Raw genomic sequence first — 18662 nt, forward strand, 5'->3', positions numbered from 1 at the left:
TATAGGACCTAATCCCAAACCTGCTAAATAGTCAGCCGGTTTATTGGATTCCCTATATACATGGTTAAAGGAGCATAAAATAAAAAGAGTACTGAGCTATTGAATATGTGTAACTAAGTCCAAGCAATACCAAGGAGGTGTAGCTATTATGGTGATAGCTTGAATGGCCATCAACGAATCTGATTCCACTTCCACCCTACGGATATCCATATCTGCACATCTACTCAAGCCAATCTCGATTGCCTTCAACTCCTAGAAAATCACTGACTACTTACCACCTGACCCTGTGAAAGCCAATAGGACCTTCCCGTTACCATCTCGTATCAAACCTCCATGACCTGTGTCAAGACCATGCATGCTTCCATCAGTATTCAGTTTTGCTCTTGGTTCGGGGGGAGGTATCCACTTGCACCATTTAGTGACTGGTGCTTTGAAAGTTACTTGAATTCCCAAAGCTAAACACAAGGACCGTGTCTCAGCAGTATCATATCAATCAAGGAGGTTACTTGAACTTGAATATAAAGCCTCAATTGTCTTTTGATTTGGACAAGAATGATTGTAGCAGGCTGGGCTCTATTGGAAAATCTTCGGGCATTTCTTTCTTTCCAGATCGCATTCACTACAGCACATATATATACTTTATAGATCTCCCCCACATGTTTCCTCTCTTTACAGATTCTCAAGATGGAGGACCATTCCCTATTTGAACTCTTTGAATCAGTTGCAATACCAAGGAAACTTTTAATACCTATTACGATATCAGTAGAGAAAGGACACTCGAAGAATAGGTGGTTGGAATACTCTCGGCTTTGACTACAAAAACAACAGGTTGAGTAATTAAATATCTTGTTATAGACAAGCCTATCTTGAGTTGACAAACTATTGGAAAATAGTTGCCAACATGTGAATGGGTGTTGTGGGATTACCAACTTTCCCCACACAAATCGTTGTCATCTCACCTTCTGTCCTTGTCAACTCAAAGCAACATACGTACTATTGGAGGTAAATTTACCACTATGATGTGGTTTCCATATCACTATGTCCACTGGAAGATGGTCATTGATGATAGTATTCAAAATGTCTTCTTTAAACTCCGCACATTGCAGATTATGGAAGATCGACACTACTCCATGTACCATTATGTAAGAGCTTATTCACAGTAGCATCCAAAGGAAAATAGAGCTCAAGAACTGCCTGTGAGTAGAGGAGCAAAGGACTGTTCTTGCACCACAAATCATGCCATATAAGAGTATTTTCACCATTGGCTATAGAGTACTCGATGTGCTCTTTTGCATCAGTTCTGCTTTTGAGTATACTCTTCCACGACCATGCACAGTCAGAGGGAATATTCATGGTCTAGAAGAATTTTTTCTTGATGTGATTCTACCATATCCATTCAACCCAGACACTCATCATTTGCAGCTACTTTGACAACGAGACTGCAATATGCACTCTTATTTTACACCTTCATATTCATAATACCCAACCCTCCTTCCTATTTTGGCTTACAAATAGTATGTATACTTGCTTGGTGGAGACTTCTTCTGGAATCACTCCCACTCCAAAGAAAGTTAACATAAATATTTTCCACTTGTTCTAAGACAGTGATAGGGAGAATAAATGTTCTGGACCAATAGATGTGGAATTGGCTAAGAACAGAAGAAATCAACTATAATCTACCAGCATGAGACAATAACCTAGATTTCCAATCAACAATATGACCAGTGATTCTCTCAATGAGGGGTTGGCATTCTCTAATGCCTAAATAGGCGGAGAACAGAAGCAGTCCCAGATATTGAACAGGAGGTTTCACAGGTTTTATGTTCAAGATATTGGCCAAATCCAGAGCAGCCTGCTCACTTAAAGCACTAGTCATTATGGTTGTCTTATGAGAATTAATTTGAATCCCAGTAGCATGCATCCCCAAATTCCTGAAGACAGTCTTTGAGAGCATAGATAGATTGCACATCCCCTTTGCAAAAAAAAAAACAGTACATCATCTGTGAAGGCAAGGTAAGTAACTTGTGTTTTTTTACATTTCGAGTGGTACTTCATCTGCCTGGAGCATACTTTTCCTATGATAATACAACATAAGATCTCCATCACCATAACAAAGAGATACGGAGATATGGTATCTCCCTGTCTAAGACCTCGAGCTCCAGGGAAAAAACCCTCAGGAACACCATTCACTAACACTGAGCAAAAGGGCGAAGAAATACACACACACACACACACACACACACACACACACACATATATATATATATATACATGACATGAACTTAGGTGGGAATTGAAATCTTTTTAGCATGCATGAGATAGTGTCCTAGCTTACCCTGTCATAGGCCTTCCTAATATCAAGCTTGACACAGCACCTAGGTGTCCCTCTCTTCCTATCATAGCCTCTGAGGAGGTCATGTGATAAAAGAATATTATCCTGTATCGATCTTCCAGGGATAAAAGCGGACTTATTTGAAAAGATGAGTGAATTTATGAAGATTTTGAATCTATTGGTGAGGACTTTAGAGACACACTTGTAAACAATGTTACAAAGTGCAATGGGTCTGAAGTCTTCCACTTTAGACGGGTTGCTCACTTTGGGGATGAGACACAAAAAGGTGGCTTTAACTCCTCGGGGTATCTTGTTTGTTGTGAATACATTCTGGACTACTCGTGTAAAGTCTGAACCCACCACATTCCAATAATGCTTGAAAAAAATATGGGTTAAAACCATCTGGACCTGGCACTTTGTTATCCGACATATCAAAAAGGGCTTGCTTGATTTCCACTTCAGTTGGACATTCATCGAGTTGTTGTTGTAGAGCAGGAGGAACTACATCTCAAACTTGTAGTTGCATAAAAAAATCCTCGTCACTGACAGGGGCAGCAAGTGAGCCTAACAGAGTTTTATAGTACTCAACCATGAGCGCAGCCACTTCATGTTGACCAGAGGTCATACCTTGGTCTAAAGAGAGAGACCAGATGCCACTCCTAGCTTTCTTTTCTTTAATAGAATTAAAGAAATAGGTGGTTCTTTTACCCCTATCATTCATCTAGAGACAATCACTTTTTTGCAGTATATCAATATCTTCTGCGAGAGCAAGGTATTTATACTTCTTCAAGGCCACTCGTTCATGTTCACCAATCATTGCATCATTTGGGTTTTGTTGTAGGAGAATCTGAATATCTTGTAGCTCCTACTTGGCATTGATTACTCTTTCATGAAGGTTGGAGAAATTTAGCTTAGCCCACGGCCTGACCTTTTCCTTGAGTAATTTGAGTTTTTGAGTCAATACATACATAAGGTTGGAATAGATGGGAGTATTCCAAACATCCTCTAGCATAATAAGGAAACCATCTTGGATCGTCCAGAAGTTGTAAAATCTAAAAGGTTTTGCAAAGCTCTTGAAGTCGATCCACTGTAAAACCATGGGAGAGTGATTTGAAACTCCTTGTGGCAAAAATTCAGCATTAGTAAAAGGAAATTTCGAGTGCCATAGATTATTAACTAGACATTGATCAATTTTAGACATGATATTAGTACTCCCAATGGATTTATTATACCATGCAAAAAAGAAACCATTGTAATTAAGATCAGAAAGACCTGCCCCTTGCAAACACAAGTTAAAGTCCATTGCTTCTCGAGGATGCATAGGTTCTCCTCCAACCCTTTTATTTGTAAACAAAATGTTGCTGAAATCCCCTGCAACACACCACGAGCCATTTATAGAGTTATTGATGAACATGATATCTTGCCATAGTTATAGCCTCTCAGAATGGGAGTTACTTGCATATACCACTGTCAAAAAGAAGTTTTCATTTTCCGGAAGATATACCACCTTGCAATGAATGAAATGTGATGATTCTGAAATTTTCTGGACACTCATGAAGAAAGGATCCCAGCAGGCCCAGATGCACCCTGCAGGACTCTTATTATAGTTGTGGACATGTTTCCAAGAAGGGCAGCATATATTCCTTATTTCATCATATTTATGTATTCTAACTTTTGTCTCCAAGAGACCAAAAAAACAAAGCTTCTTCTCAATCCTAATTTTGTTTATTTCCTTAGCCCTCTGGATGTCATTGGTGCCTCTCACATTCCATATACTTGAAGGAGCAATCATCTTTAACGGTGTCTTTTATTTCTTGAACCCTTGAGACGACCCCTACTCTTCTTCTCAGTACTCTTGCTTGCACTATCATCCTACGGTTTATTGTATGACCTCAGGACAGGGCCTTTCTTTTTCTGTAACAGTGGAGTGGTGTGTTCAGCTGGTTCCAAATGAATTGTATTCCTATCATCAAAGTATTCGGTTTCTTCGACTGAGATTGCATCATCATCTGACATTTCCCCGTCTCTAACATCCACTGCTAGGATGCTAAAGGCATTGCAATCTTCATTATACTGCAATTTTGACCCAGCTGTACTATCAGTAATATCGGCCAATGCCTCAACATAAGGTATTATGGCAGACTCCTGCTCCAAAGAATAAGGCATAAGGGGACTACACACTTCTAAAGATGTTGCTGGACTATCCACTTGAAGGTTTTCCTCATGTCCAAGAGCTAACTCTGTACTCACAACTTCTCCTACAATATCCATAGCACTCTCTATTGGATTATCATTTGAGCACTCAGGCACCATTATTTGGGTAGTGTTACATGCTACTGCTTCAGTAGTATCCAGAGGTTGTGGCACCACTTCCCCATTCTCCATTCTCCGACCGCCACTTTCAGGATCAGCAGGCCTTTCAGCTGCACTGGGAGCTGCGCTACTATCTGACCCACTCTGCTTCAAATAGTTTATGGTCTTGTGTCCAAATTTTCTACAATTACCACAGAATTTAAGAACCCAACCATAGTCCACTACGATTCTCCTTACATCATCACCACCCATATTGATTTCGAAGGATTCAGGTAATTCAGCACTTATCTCAACTAACACACAAACTCTTGCATACGTAAGTCTCCTTTTGGATGCTGTTAGGCCATCCATTCTTTGTGGTTTACCTATTCTACTAGCAAGGAAACCCAACCCCTCTCCAGTCCATAGGTCTTTGGGTACCTCATGCAAATTTACCCAAATAAGAATAGCTTTACCTGTCTTTTTATTCTTAATTTTCAATCTCCGGTGACCATTCTATAACAATAAAACATCTACCACCAATAAAAACCGGTCCAGCTTCCAGCACCAGACATCTATCTTCTTCATTATGAAACTTGAAATAATACAAGTCTGCATCCGACACCATTTCAAATTTGCTCTTAGTACGCCACTTCTTTTTCAAGAATTCTTTGACCACTTTGTAAGGGAGACGATGCTCTAAAAAGAACCCAACTACATACTCTCGCCAGTCACTGAAACCTTTATGAATTATATCCATCGGGACTTGAGCAACCCCTTCAACAATTTGAAGATCAAACTGCTTGAGAGCAACATCCGAAGAATGACTCGTACTAGATTGAAAGAGTGAGCTCCAGTTTCTTCTTGTTTGAGTGGGTGTACGAGCTACACCATTGCTCTGTAGTAGAACAGAACCTATTTGTTGTGTTGTTGCAGTATCCATCCCGTTGCTCAAAGGGGGAGGGACATGAAAAGTCGGAGACTCACCTTGCGAAGGAGTCTGACCTTGTGAAGTAGAAAAGTTTGAATCTTGTTGTTGAACTTGAGACGAGGTTGGAAGAGGGGGAAAGTATTGAAGATTATCAACTGATAAAAGCCATCAAGATAGTTGGAAAGAGATGGGCTTAGAGGTTCAGGTATCTATCGAGTATAACCGAGACAGCTGAGGCCCAAGGGTCAGTCTACAGAGTCAAAGCAACCACGACTTACCTAAAAAGGAAGCTTTTAAGCTTGGGCAGTCTACAGAGTCAAAGCAACCACGACTTACCTAAAAAGGAAGCTTTTAAGGAACAAGATCTATTTCAAGTGAGAAGCACACTAAAAATAGGCCCAAGGGATAAGGAAAGAGGGTTATGTGATGTTTATAGAAAGAAAGGCAGAGCTCCATTGAGACAACTTCGAAAATTGTGTATTTGGCCATTAAGTGAGAAACATATGATTTAAAAAAAAAATTGTGTTGGTGCAATTAATTGTGTTGTTCCTAACCCAATTTTTTAAATTGGATTTCAATTTTGCTAATTCAATTGGAGTGTGTTGATCATTAATTATTGCTAATTCAATTTTGTAGATCATTGTTTAAGTAAATTATTGTACAACTATGGTCGATTAATTATTTGTATTATAAAAAAGGTGTTTGGCGTTTATGTATAAGAAAAGTGTAATTGGTGTTTATATAATCAATTTTCATTGGTTAATCGGGCTAATTATTGGTTAATCAGAAATTTCCTTGGTTTGAAACTTCTCAATTATTTTAGTCCGAACGACCCCTGAATGTCGTTCAATAGAGGCTCCAAACGACCTAGTGGTATCGCTCTGGAGACTACCCAACCAACCTATGTAAACTGCTTGCGTCTACACACAAATGACATGCTTAGACCGTTCCATGGAAAAACCCGAGAGCTTTGTCTCAAACGACAAGGAAGGACCGCTTGTGTGTCACTGAAACAACATAACAATATCGTTTGAGTGTACACTCAAACAATATGGGGAACCGTTACCCGGGAGTTTCAACATGGCGAGACGGGTTGAATTGGTTGTTGGGCCTAGGCTTAATACCAAACATTTTTTTTATGACAAATTTGTAATTTTTTTTTGAGGGTTGCCCAATGCAATTTGATGAGTGCCCAATTAAACTACCTATTATAGTATTCCCAATGCAAGCCACTCTTATTCACCTCCACGCCAGCTCTATTTCCCTTCTTTTCCACCATTTTTGTGAAAAGCAAGGTAAGACTGCCCAATGCAAAGGTGATTATTATTCTCGAACAGGATGTTTGATTAAATCCGACTGAATGTAAAAATCGAAAAAATGCCGAATCGAAATAAAATATCGAAAAAAAAAAAAAAAAAAAAAAAAAACCTCCGAAAAAGAGTCGAAAAAACGCGCGAGACGGAATGTTTTGAAAAAAAAACCGAAAAAAATTAAAAAAAAAAACACACGAGACATAATAAAACATCCCGTCCGAAGTTCCCAACTCAGCTACTATCTCGGTTGAAGGTTTCACTCTCGTTTTGACTTGGTAAAATAGTCACTTTGATATTCACATTTGCATTGGGCAAAGGTTTTTGACCATTTGGAGGTGAATATTGTCACATCCCTTGATATTGATCTACATTGGGAATGCTAAGTTTCTCTTGTTGCATGATAACTTCGATTAATTTTCCCTTGTTGTCGAAAAACCGGCTCGTTTCAAAATTCCGCCAAATATATTCTCAAACTCAAATCTCAGCCGTCAAACACGAGTCCTTTCCTAAATTGATTAGACTTCCATCTTAAAACATTAGAAAAAAAAAAAAAAAAAAAAAAAAAAACTATAAAAAAATCCCTAAATATTAAACAAAGAGACTCACACCAATCACTAAACTAGTCGTAATCATCATGAGGAAAAGGGAGAGAGAAAACCCATGTGGAGTATGCGGTCACTATCACAAATACGAAGAAGGTGAAGTCTGCAGTATTTGCGGACACCGAGCTCCCGAAAAATCGTCAGCTTCTGGTGGAATAATTCACATGAGTGCTTTCCCATCCGAAATATTCCCAGACTTTCTTTACTTGGGTAGTTATGATAACGCTTCTCGTGCTGAACTTCTTAAAGCACAAGGCATCTCTCATATTCTCAATGTAAGTATAATAATTTGTATTATTAGTATGTCTGTTTGTTGCATGCTTTATATTGTTAGGAAAAAGAGGATGGACTCTTTTAGGAATTAGGATTAAAACGTAGAGACTAGTGAGGTGACGTGGCTGGTGGAATACTTTCCGCCTATAGTGTGGATAAAGTTGAGGGTATTTGAAAATCAAGATTGGGAGGGTTTATTAAGTTGTGGAGAAGATTAAAGTTGTAATCTTAGTTTGATGGAATGGGAATTAGAGTTTATGATAGAGAAAAGAGAGGATTTTGTAGATTGGGTCAATAAGTTGAGGATGACCAAGATCTTGGATTAAGTGATGATGGCATCCTCATCATAAGATCTTGTTACCTAGAATCAAATTATACTACATCTATGTCACATAGAAATTGATTTAAAATTAAACCATCTAGATTGCCCATTCAATTCTCAATGTCTGATCCAACTTTTGATAGGATTAAAGTTTTGGTCAGCTCTTTCTAAAAAAAACTCCACAATAAAAACTTTGAGTTAAAGTCTGATATTTGGTTAAGATGATCTCCCCACAGTAGAGACCATCCTCACCAAATATCAGCTCATATTAATATGTGTAATCTTGTCAAAGGTTGTTTAGAATGTTATAGATTTTTCAGAACTGTCTAAATTCTTTTCAATTTGTACAACTTTTGGCAAGGATAGATGTATACAATTCAGCTGATTATTGTGGGATGATTTCCATTGTGGGGAGATATTTTTTTCACCAAAATTTGGCGTTGAATGCGTAGTGTAGACGCACTTTGGGGTGCAGTTTTCTTGGTGTAGTTTCGTTGGAGTTTCTTGTTGCACTTTTACAATATCCTCTTCAGTTTGCTCTATACGTTAGTACTTTTCATGGTTTTTCTCTATCTTTATTTTGAAAGAGTACAATTGCATATATTTCTTAAGCGGAATAAGGACCTTGCCGTGTTCTTATTTGTTGAATATGTAAATCTGCAGACTGTACCGGCATGTCAAAATCTTTATAGAAACTCCTTCACTTACCACTGCGTCCAAGAGGAGAATGCTTTGACATTTGATGATGCGATCCAATTCTTAGGTATGACAACCATTCTCTTACTAAGTAATATCTTGTAAATATTCGTGCCTTTGGTATGTGTTTATGTGGCATTTTCTAACTACCAGTTATATACCTTGTGCTGCGTCTTGGACTCTATAAAAACATGAATGTGTGCTGCTTACATAATAACCTATGTTGATACATCATTGTTCTAGTTCGATTGGTTTTGGCGAGATCCATTCAAGATATCAGATTCTTTGAAAACCGAATTTGTGGATCAATGACTTTTTGAATATTTAAAACTAAAATGTAAAGAAATCTGTCTCTCTTACATGTATATCTCTCTTTCCAACATTAAGAGTGTGATTGATTGCACAATGCAATTTTCATTGCTAAACCAATTTTTAAGTGGAGAATCTTCATGAGATCTAAAACATACACATAACGTTTTCTTTTAAACTCACTTTCATGATGAATTTTTATGGCTGTTCTCCATAAAAGTGTTTGATGGTCGTCAGTTTCTCTTATATGTGCTTTTTCCTCATGTAGAGTTTCCACTAACATGATGGTTTGCTAGGGAATCTTTCCTTTGTACAATCAAGCAAACGCTAAATGTTTCCTTCATATGTAATTAATTAATGCACTAGGTTTATTTAGCAAGAGTGAATACCAACAAGAAAATACATTATCTTCTTGACTTTTTTGTATACACCTCTGTATTGCGTCTCAGCCATATGGTATCTACTATCTTTACTGCAAAATTGGGCTAACCCTCCGAAATTTCCTAATTGTAAGGATATTTACTTTTATTGAACCGAAGTTTTTTGTTTTGCTTAGGTGTTGCTAAAGTGGGCTTTTGTTATGGTATCACAAAAAGTTCATACAAGACTTACATTCCACATACATGGACTGTTACTTTACTTTTTTTTTTGTTGATAAGTAAAAGTTAATTATAATGATCAAACAGCTAGGACATTACATCAATACCCAGTCCAGGTAACCATGGTTACCTGGGGTTGGCACATCACCCAAAGCTAAGTTACATTGACACGGATACGTGTGTCCGTATCCGATACGGCGAAATATAAAAAATTGGGTATATTTGTCCGTGTGTGTCCGACACGGACACGTGGATACGTATCCGACACAGATTAACATAGACCCAAAGAAATGCAAATGAAAGAAAAGGAATTTCCACTATACTACTAAAAGAAAACTCCCAAGATACAATTTCCTAAGTCTAAAAATAGCCCAAGCAAAGTCACCTTTTCACTGAGCAAGCACCATCGATACTACCACCCGTCACCTCTCCTCTCCCTCCCCCTCCTCATCAGGCGCATCTTCTCCAAGTTGCTAAAATCGATATGATCATCCTTGTCATTTTCACCCTTGGAGTACAAGTCATCGAAGTTATTCGAATCATTCTCCTCCTCCACCTCCACCATTGTACTTCCCATGCGTCTCCTTTTGTTATCAGCTTACCAAGCTTCTTTCTGTAGGAATTGACATTTGCTCCCTATCTATCTCCAAATTCAATATGTAGGAATTGACTTATCCTCTTTTCCCCATCTTTCCTGGTTTCGGCCGCCTGTTCTATGTTTTCTTTCTCTTCCTCAATCATCGTAACTGGTTTGGCCTTCACTACCCTCTTGTCTACTTCGACTCTTTCCATCCCATAAGTTTCTACTACTTCCATAAACTTCTTGGGAAAGTTATTTGTTGGAAATAAGTCCGGGTCAGACCTGCTATGGATAAATGCCCACCAAGATAAGGATAAACTACCGGGATAAAGATAACCACCAGGTATTGGGATGAGTATAGGACTCTATCCTTAACCGATTTTGGATAAGTATGGGACTCTATCCTAGCCGAATTTGAGGAGGTGGGAGAGCTCTATAAATAGAGACCCCCCCCCCACATATTGATCATCCCAAAAACGAGCAAATCTCTCTCTCCCTTTAATGGTGGCCTCCAACGTTTTCTAAAGAAGAAGCTAGTTTTTCGTGGAGATTCCATAGGTGGTAACCTCCATTGCTAGCCATTGTCAGTTCTTGGTTCGTGAACAAATGTTACTTCCCGTTCGTGGTTGGAACTTGACTCTAGCTAAGTTGAGAAGAAGAAGATCTTGAATGTGCCAAGAACATCAGTTTCTCCGGTAGATCAAAGCTTGGAACTTCGAATTGAAAGCTGTGACCAAAGTACGATCTTCTATTTCCGCTGCGCTACTTTATGCATGTGATATAGCGTAATTGTACATATCGTAGAAATCATGCATGAGATATTGTAAGTCAAAGCATTTTGGGCACAAGCACTTATAGGTTGGATTTTGCGAGTGAGAGATCCATCCTTATTGCAGAAGTACTCTTTGTACCCTCAATTAGGAGAAATCTTTTATCAGTTTTGAAATTACTTCAAGAATCCTATGTGTTTAATTTTTTCCAGAACTCGCCAGATATTTTTGAATAACAAGTTTGATAGGTCATGCTTATTTAATGGATTCTTTTTTATGACATTACACTTAGCACAAACTGAAGTTTTATGTCTAAAATGGTTGGTTGCCAATTGTGGCATGCTAGACTAGGACATATTGGACCACGATGGGATAGACCGCTTTAGCAAGGGGAGAGTTGTTAGGTAACTTAACCTCTGTTAAAATGGAAACCCGCGGAAAGTTGTTTTCTGGAAAGGCCACCAAGAAACCTTTTGGGAAAGCCCAAAGCGGCAATTTATCCTTTACAACTTATTCACTCGGACATCCGTGGACCAATGAATGTAACAAAGAAGGCATGGGGCTTTGTATTTCATTACCTTCACAGGATGACTATACACGTTATGGATCGTGGTACTTGATGTCTCACAAATCGCCTTGATTTGTTTAAAAGTACAAGAATCTTGTGAGAATCAACTTGATAGACAATAAAGGCCTTAAGAACCCACCGCTGACGTGAGTATCTTTCACGATGAGTTTAAGGAACTCGTGAAAATAAGGGTATAGCTAGGCGACTAACTATTCCTTATACCCCCGTGAGAATGGTGTCTCGGAGAAGGAATAGAACCTATCTTTGGACATGGTTAGGTTCCATGATGGCTCAGCTAACTTGCCCATCTCATTTTGGGGTGATGCATTGTTAACGGCCGCATACATACTTAACCTAGTTCCTTCAAAATCGTTGACAAAACACCCTATGAACTATGGACCGGTAGACAACCCGTTTTGAACTACCTTAGACCATGGGGGGTGTGCGACCTTTGTCACTTCTCAAAATCGAGAATTTGGGAAGTTGATTATCTCGAAAGAAATGTGTCTTTATAAGATACAATGAGACTTCTAAGGGGTATATCTTCCTAAGGGAGGATACTCAAGGGCATGTCACAGAAATAGAAGCACGTAACGTCAGATTCTTGGAGGATCAATACCCAATGAGGGGTGAGGTTGATAAGGATCTACGACTTTACGAAGTTAACAACCTTATAACTGCTGTTGAACAAGGCGAAGATGAAACTTTTATCAACCCTGATTCCAGTGACAATGACATTGGTCAACTGATTGGTCAATCCCAACCTCGTAAGAGTGTTAGAGGCTATATCCTCAAACGTCGGTTTGAGATTGAAGGGGAGATAAATATGACCAATGCACTTACAGAAATATCTGATGAACCTAAAATGTTCAAGGAGGCTATTTCTGGGTCCAATATGGAAGCTATGAAGGAAGAATTGGAGTCAGTGAAGAAAAACAAAGTATGGGACTTAGTTGATCTACCTCCAAACAGAAGATCTATTGGGAACAGGTGGGTTCTCAAGATCAAGAAAAATACGGAAGGGAACATAGACAAATTCAAAGCTAGGCTTGTTGCGAAAAGTTACACCTAAAAAGAAGGAATAGACTATGAGGACACCTTCTCACCAGTAGTGAGATTTACCTCCATACGTCTCCTCTTGTCAATGGTTGCCCACTTAGATTTAGAGTTTTACCAGATGGATGTCAAAAACCGCTTTTTTCAATGGAGAATTGCAAGAGGAAATCTATATGGATCAACCCAATCGGTTTTTCAATCAAGCGGTCGGGAATACAAATTGTGTAAACCGAATGGATCCATATATGGTTTAAAACAGCCTCTAGGTGGAATCGAGATTCCATAAAGCTATGCTTCAAGACAAATTCGAAATGGTAAATGAGGGACCATTGCGTATATGTCAAGACATCTAAAAATGGTTTTGTGATTCTATCTCTATATGTGGATGACATTTTGTTAGTAGGTAACAACAAGGCATTGATAAATTCCACTAAGGAGTGGTTGTCATTAAACTTCGAAATGAAAGACATGGGTGAAGCTAGTTATGTCTTAGGAGTTAAAATAACTTGGGATCGGCCCAAACGCTTGTTGTCTTTGTCTCAGGACACATACATCAAGAAGGTTTTGGAAAGATTCAACATGACTGATTGCAAGCAAATGGATCTCCCAGTAAGTCTAGGAGTCTTTGAGTTCTGAAATGTCTCCCAAGTATCTTTACTGAAACTCAGGCTATGAAAAATGTACCATACTCAAGCGCAATCGGAAGCCTTATGTATGCAATGTCAGGTACAAAGGCGGACATCTACTATGCAATGGGTTAGTATCAAGGTTCCAAACAAATCCTCGGGTCGCATTAATCGGAAGGTCATTAAGAAGATAATGAGGTATCTCAAAGGCACTGTGGACTACTCGCTTGTCTACCAAGGAAAAGATCTTTAGCTGATTGGGTGCTCCGACGCCGACCGGGCCGGAGACCTTGATGAGAGGAAGTCAACTTCGGGATATACCTACATAATTAATGGAGGTGCTATATATCCCGGAGCAAAGAAGAAGCAAACTTCCATAAGACTTTCAACTATGGAAGCCGAGTATATATTGCATGCCGCTCGCCACACACGTGAAGCCGTGTGCTCGACGATTCATCAAACACTTGTTAGTGTTCTCAAGAGTCACTTGAACCGGTTCACATCCGATCGACAAAGATGGTCGCTCTTGCATATGCTAAAGATCCAAAGTACTATGGAAGAACCAAGTATATAGAGTTAAAGTACCACTACGTACGACAAATGATACTGAAGAAGAAAGTGGTTCTACAACATATATCCAATGATCGATGGTCATGGATCCATTGACCAAACCTATTCCAAAGGAACTCTTCCTTGCACATGTAAAAATGCTTGGGTTAAAGAGGATGTGATTATGCTAAGAACATTTTGATGGTTTAATGAATAAACGTGCATTCTTTCCAGATCGATTGCATTCTCATTATACTGTTTATCATCTCATATGTATGTCGTTAGGGGTTGACCGGTTCACTCACGAGAGCAAGCCACTTCCATTTTAAACAAGGAGAGAGTTTAGCTTGACAAGTCACTAAACCTTATGGGAAGGATGGACCTAGTGCCGAGTCATGCCCCTTCTTATAATTGGAGAAGAAGAAACAGGCTTCATAGGGAAGATTCTGTCTAAACCTACAAACGGTTGTTGCCAAGTGGGAGCGAAATATCATTGGAATTGTTATTAGGAATGACAACACTTGCATGGTATGAGTGGACATACAGATATTTATTGTTGAGTAAACAAATTAGATACTCTTGCCATGACATGTTTTCACACAACATGTGTGTAGTTGACCACCTGAGAGCAAGAAAATAAATATCCCTAAAAATTCTTGCTATGTGAGCTCAATTGATAGGTTTTTTGTTTAAGACATATCGAATGGTACCCTCTTTGAACTTTTGACCTTGTCAAGAAAATAAGAGGACTACTCGTAATTTTGGTTTGCTCCCCACAAGCTCTTACTAAAAGGCTGACTGGATGCATACTGGGAAGTTGGTAGAACTCTGACGACAATGACTTGCGTGCAAATGGTAAAAGAACTGAAGGTGAAGGTTTATCACACAATCACTAGGATTCTACCTGGCCAGGACAATTGATGATAATTGTGAATCATGTGATACGGTGTGGACTCGTAGGGATGAGTGCTATTTATCAAAGTGATGAAACAAACAGATCTTGGGGTATACACACACTCTCCGGATATTAGGTTTCCGGATTCGTCTTCTTTAAGATCACTTTCATGGTAGATCACTGTGTCGTGCTTTTCATTGCTACTTGCTACTTCACAGATACCATGATACGTGTGCTAGGGTCACACGAACCATTTGCCGTGTGAGACACACGAATGGCTGAGCATTCTACTTAAACGCTTCTCTTATAAACCTTCTTCGCCGTTGTGGGCGAGTGAGAGATGTTGGAAATAAGGCCGGGTCAGACCTGATATAGATAAACGCCCACCAAGATAAGGATAAACCACCGGGATAAGGATAACCACCAGGTATTGGGATGAGTATAGGACTCTATCCTTAGCCGATTTTGGATTAGTATGGGACTCTATCCTAGCCGAATTTGAGGAGGTGGGAGAGCTCTATAAATAGAACCCCCTCACATATTGATCATCCCAAAAATGAGCAAATCTCTCTCTCCCCTTAATGGTGGCCTCCAACGTTTTCTATAGAAGAAGTTAGTTTTTCGTGGAGATTCCATAGGTGGTAACCTTCATTGCTAGCCATTGTCAGTTCTTGGTTCGTGAACAAAGGTTGCTTCCCGTTCGTGGTTGGAACTTGACTCTAGCTAAGTTGAGAAGAAGAAGATCTTGAGTGTGCCAAGAACATCAGCTTCTCCGGTAGATCAAAGCTTGGAACTTCGAATTGAAAGCTGTGACCAAGGATCTTCTGTTTCCGCTGCACTATTTTATTCATGTGATATAGCGTAATTTTACATATCGTAGGAATCATGCATGAGATATCGGTAAAAACCCAACATTATTGTACTCCGCTTCCCTCTTTGCCCTCTGTTGATACACCCGAAGTGCCTTCTCTTTGTCATGCTTTTTTTTGTCAAACTTCCTTCTATACTCTCTCTAGATTCTCAATAAAATCACAGATGCTATTGCAATCATCCTTTGCCTGTTTCCTGAACTTTTTGTTGCTGTGCCTATACACTTTTGGGGTTGAGACATTGTTCTACCCTTATCTTTTGGGCTTGGTTTGGTTCCACCCTCCAGCGATATGGCCCTGGTCTCATTCAACCCCGATAGCTTGATCTGCATCTATCACAAATTCACAACAGACTACAAGCTGAGTCCATTTTGACAATTTATAAGTAGTGCCCACAGATTGTGTGCAAACTTCAGTTCATCACTTATCAGCTATATAGGGGTTAAGATGCGAGTCACTCAATTCGGGTTAAATCAGATTGTGCCGAAACTTCAGTTCATCAAATGCGATTTACTCAATTCGGTTTTCCACCTTTTCAGTTTGTCAGTTTGATTAATGAGAACAATAACAAAGTTGCAGAACTCACTGTCATGACTGACTATTATTTGAGATACTGTCTGCTTTTTGGGTCCGAAAGGCTTTTTGGGAGGTCTCTAGTATCCAAATATCTACCCTTAATAAGATATTTTGTCTTGCATAAAAATATGTAAGTTCTTGGGCCTCTTCACTTATAAACAATTGGTTTAAAGTTGGATTCCCATCTTCAATAGTCAATATGTCAATAGTGAAATTGGCTTAGTCGGATGATAGCAAGACTCCTAAAAAATCGAAATTCTTGATCAATGTAGGAAGACTGTCCACATTTTTCTTTAATACCGGAGTGTATGACTGACCCCATTTGTACTAAAATTAATTGCAGGAAATCAATTGATAACACTGATTTCTATTAGAAATGTGATCCACATGGATGTTGGGTTGGTACAGTTCTTTAGTTGTAAATACCACTCTCGTTTTTTGTTGTTTGGTTCTATTTGGTTTTCTGTGGTCCAGTTAAAGCCTTATTTGTTTGTTTGTGATGGAACCTTGTTGCATCCCTGGAAATGATGAAGTTGTACCTCATTATTTGATCTGGGGCGCGTGGCACTGATTAGTATGTTTAACTCGTTTATTTTGCAGATCAATGTGAAAAGGACAAGGCTCGTGTTCTTGTGCACTGCATGACAGGAAAGAGCAGGTTAGTAATTGCTCGAGACAGGTGACAGGTGGCAGTTTTCAGTTGAATATATGTTGTGTTTTGCAATTCTTAATTTCTCACTTTGATCTTTTAATAGGTCACCAGCTATTGTAGTAGCATTCCTGATGAAAAGCAGAGGATGGAGACTTGCACAAAGTTACCAATGGGTGAAAGAAAAGAGGCCGTCTGTCGACCTATCTCCAGGTCAGTTGATATTATGAAACATGTCTACTTGTGCATTTGAAATGTTTAAGCTGGGGTTTTCCATTTTTTCCTTCTAGCATTTGAGCTGTTGGGACAGGATGGTAAGTTTAAGTTGCAGCTATAATGCTAGAACAGGATGGCATCCCAGATGACATAAACAGTTGCTTTTTTCCCTTGAGAAAGGCCAAACGGGGAAAAGTATGTGGGGTTTCTGGGGAAGTTCTTAAATAGTTTTTGTGTAGTGGTATCACTTAGGTGGGGTTTTGGTAATGTTCTTTCTTCTATTATGGTTGCTATGCTGACATATCATTTTCCTTGGTCAAGACCCAAACTAGAGGGTGGAGAACCTTGGAAACATGTTTAACTAATAGTCTTTCTCGGTAGATATCCTGGTAGATATCGTGTACGTGCATCCAATTGAAGACTCTGGATGCAGAAATACTCTGGAGTTTCATCTTCATTTATCTGATTGCATGAGTTGTAAACTTTCTTCTTCCAAGTGTACCTGACTTGAACTTTTTTGTTCATAAATTATAGCTGTTAATCAGCAGTTGCAGGAGTATGAACAGAAAATCTTTGGTTCGGCTGAAAGCTGTCACATACCAGTCGGCTCGGTGTCTAGCGCACCATTTGGGTATGGCTTCCAAAAAGCTGATGATACCAATCCCGTCCCAGCGTTTGGCAACCTTACTACAAACTCCATTTTCGATCAAGCTGCTTTGAATATACCTCCGCAAGATTTCACTTTTGGAGCTACCAGGTACGACAAGATTTCAAACAATCCAAATGATGCTCAAATGGAAAGCTGATTTCCTTGGAAACATTTGGGTGAACAACCACTATCAGGAGAGTGTCTCCAGAATGTTAAAAAGCTTACACCTGGACATTGTATAGAAATTGAAAAATGGAAAATGTGACCTTGGAAAGGATCTTGGACTTGGTTTACTGTGCAATTACTGGTTTCACTAATACAAGATCAGATAATAATGCTGACTGGGATTTTCTTTAGTTTTAACGGAATTAATGTGTTATAGTGCGCCTGCTAATACTTATCGGCAAACCTTTCTTAGTAGCCTAGTTAACTACCTGACATCATACATCTCGAATTTTAATCGCCCGTCTTTCCTCTAGTTTAGAGACCTGTGCAACATCCCTAGCAAGACCAATCGGATTGTGTAAAACAATTTTAGTATAAATTTACACAATTTTCGCTAAAAAATCTCTACTAATGGCATTGTGTAAAATGACTTTTAACGGAAAAGTGTTTAAATGGCTGTTTAAAAATGAGAATAGTTTTACACAATTTTTTTATTCAATTAGTTCTGACTACCCACTACTTAAAAAAATGCGGAAAGCAAACACTATTTGTTTTTGCACATTTTGTGAAAAGATTTTTATTGGTTCACTTTTATTGTATATTTTTATCCGTTACACTTATTGTATAAATTTCTTTTATGTGGCTGTGTAAATTTACACAACCAATTGGTAATGCTCTTAGATGTGTTAATTTTTTTTTTTTTTTTTAATTCACGTGTAAATTAGCTGTCTTTTAAGAGTGCACGGCATAACAACTCAAAAGTTACATATTTCTTGATGATAATCCGCAATATGCTTTTTTTTTTTATCGATAAACAAACTTAAT

At 38.8% G+C, this 18662-nt stretch overlaps 2 protein-coding genes across 2 annotated transcripts; one reads left to right on the forward strand and one right to left on the reverse strand.

Annotated features, from left to right (window-relative positions):
• Nucleotides 1-3515: 3515 nt before the first annotated feature.
• On the reverse strand, nucleotides 3516-5992 carry LOC147475006 (uncharacterized). The gene is made up of 2 exons (XM_086584615.1): nucleotides 3840-5992; nucleotides 3516-3703 (listed from the first exon to the last, which is right to left on the reverse strand). Exon 1 carries the CDS (start codon nucleotides 4994-4996, stop codon nucleotides 4205-4207), a length of 792 nt encoding a protein of 263 aa, XP_086440741.1. The 5' UTR covers nucleotides 4997-5992; the 3' UTR covers nucleotides 3516-3703; nucleotides 3840-4204.
• A 1248-nt stretch (nucleotides 5993-7240) lies between these two features.
• IBR5 (indole-3-butyric acid response 5) lies at nucleotides 7241-18028 on the forward strand. The gene is made up of 5 exons (XM_086583178.1): nucleotides 7241-7745; nucleotides 8729-8828; nucleotides 16759-16816; nucleotides 16914-17020; nucleotides 17558-18028. The coding sequence occupies exons 1-5, from the start codon at nucleotides 7503-7505 to the stop codon at nucleotides 17827-17829; spliced, it is 780 nt and encodes a 259-aa protein (XP_086439304.1). The 5' UTR covers nucleotides 7241-7502; the 3' UTR covers nucleotides 17830-18028.
• Nucleotides 18029-18662: the final 634 nt, after the last annotated feature.

Source organism: Coptis chinensis, chromosome 9, assembly GCF_015680905.1.
Source record: "Coptis chinensis isolate HL-2020 chromosome 9, ASM1568090v1, whole genome shotgun sequence".
Lineage (NCBI taxonomy): Eukaryota > Viridiplantae > Streptophyta > Magnoliopsida > Ranunculales > Ranunculaceae > Coptis > Coptis chinensis.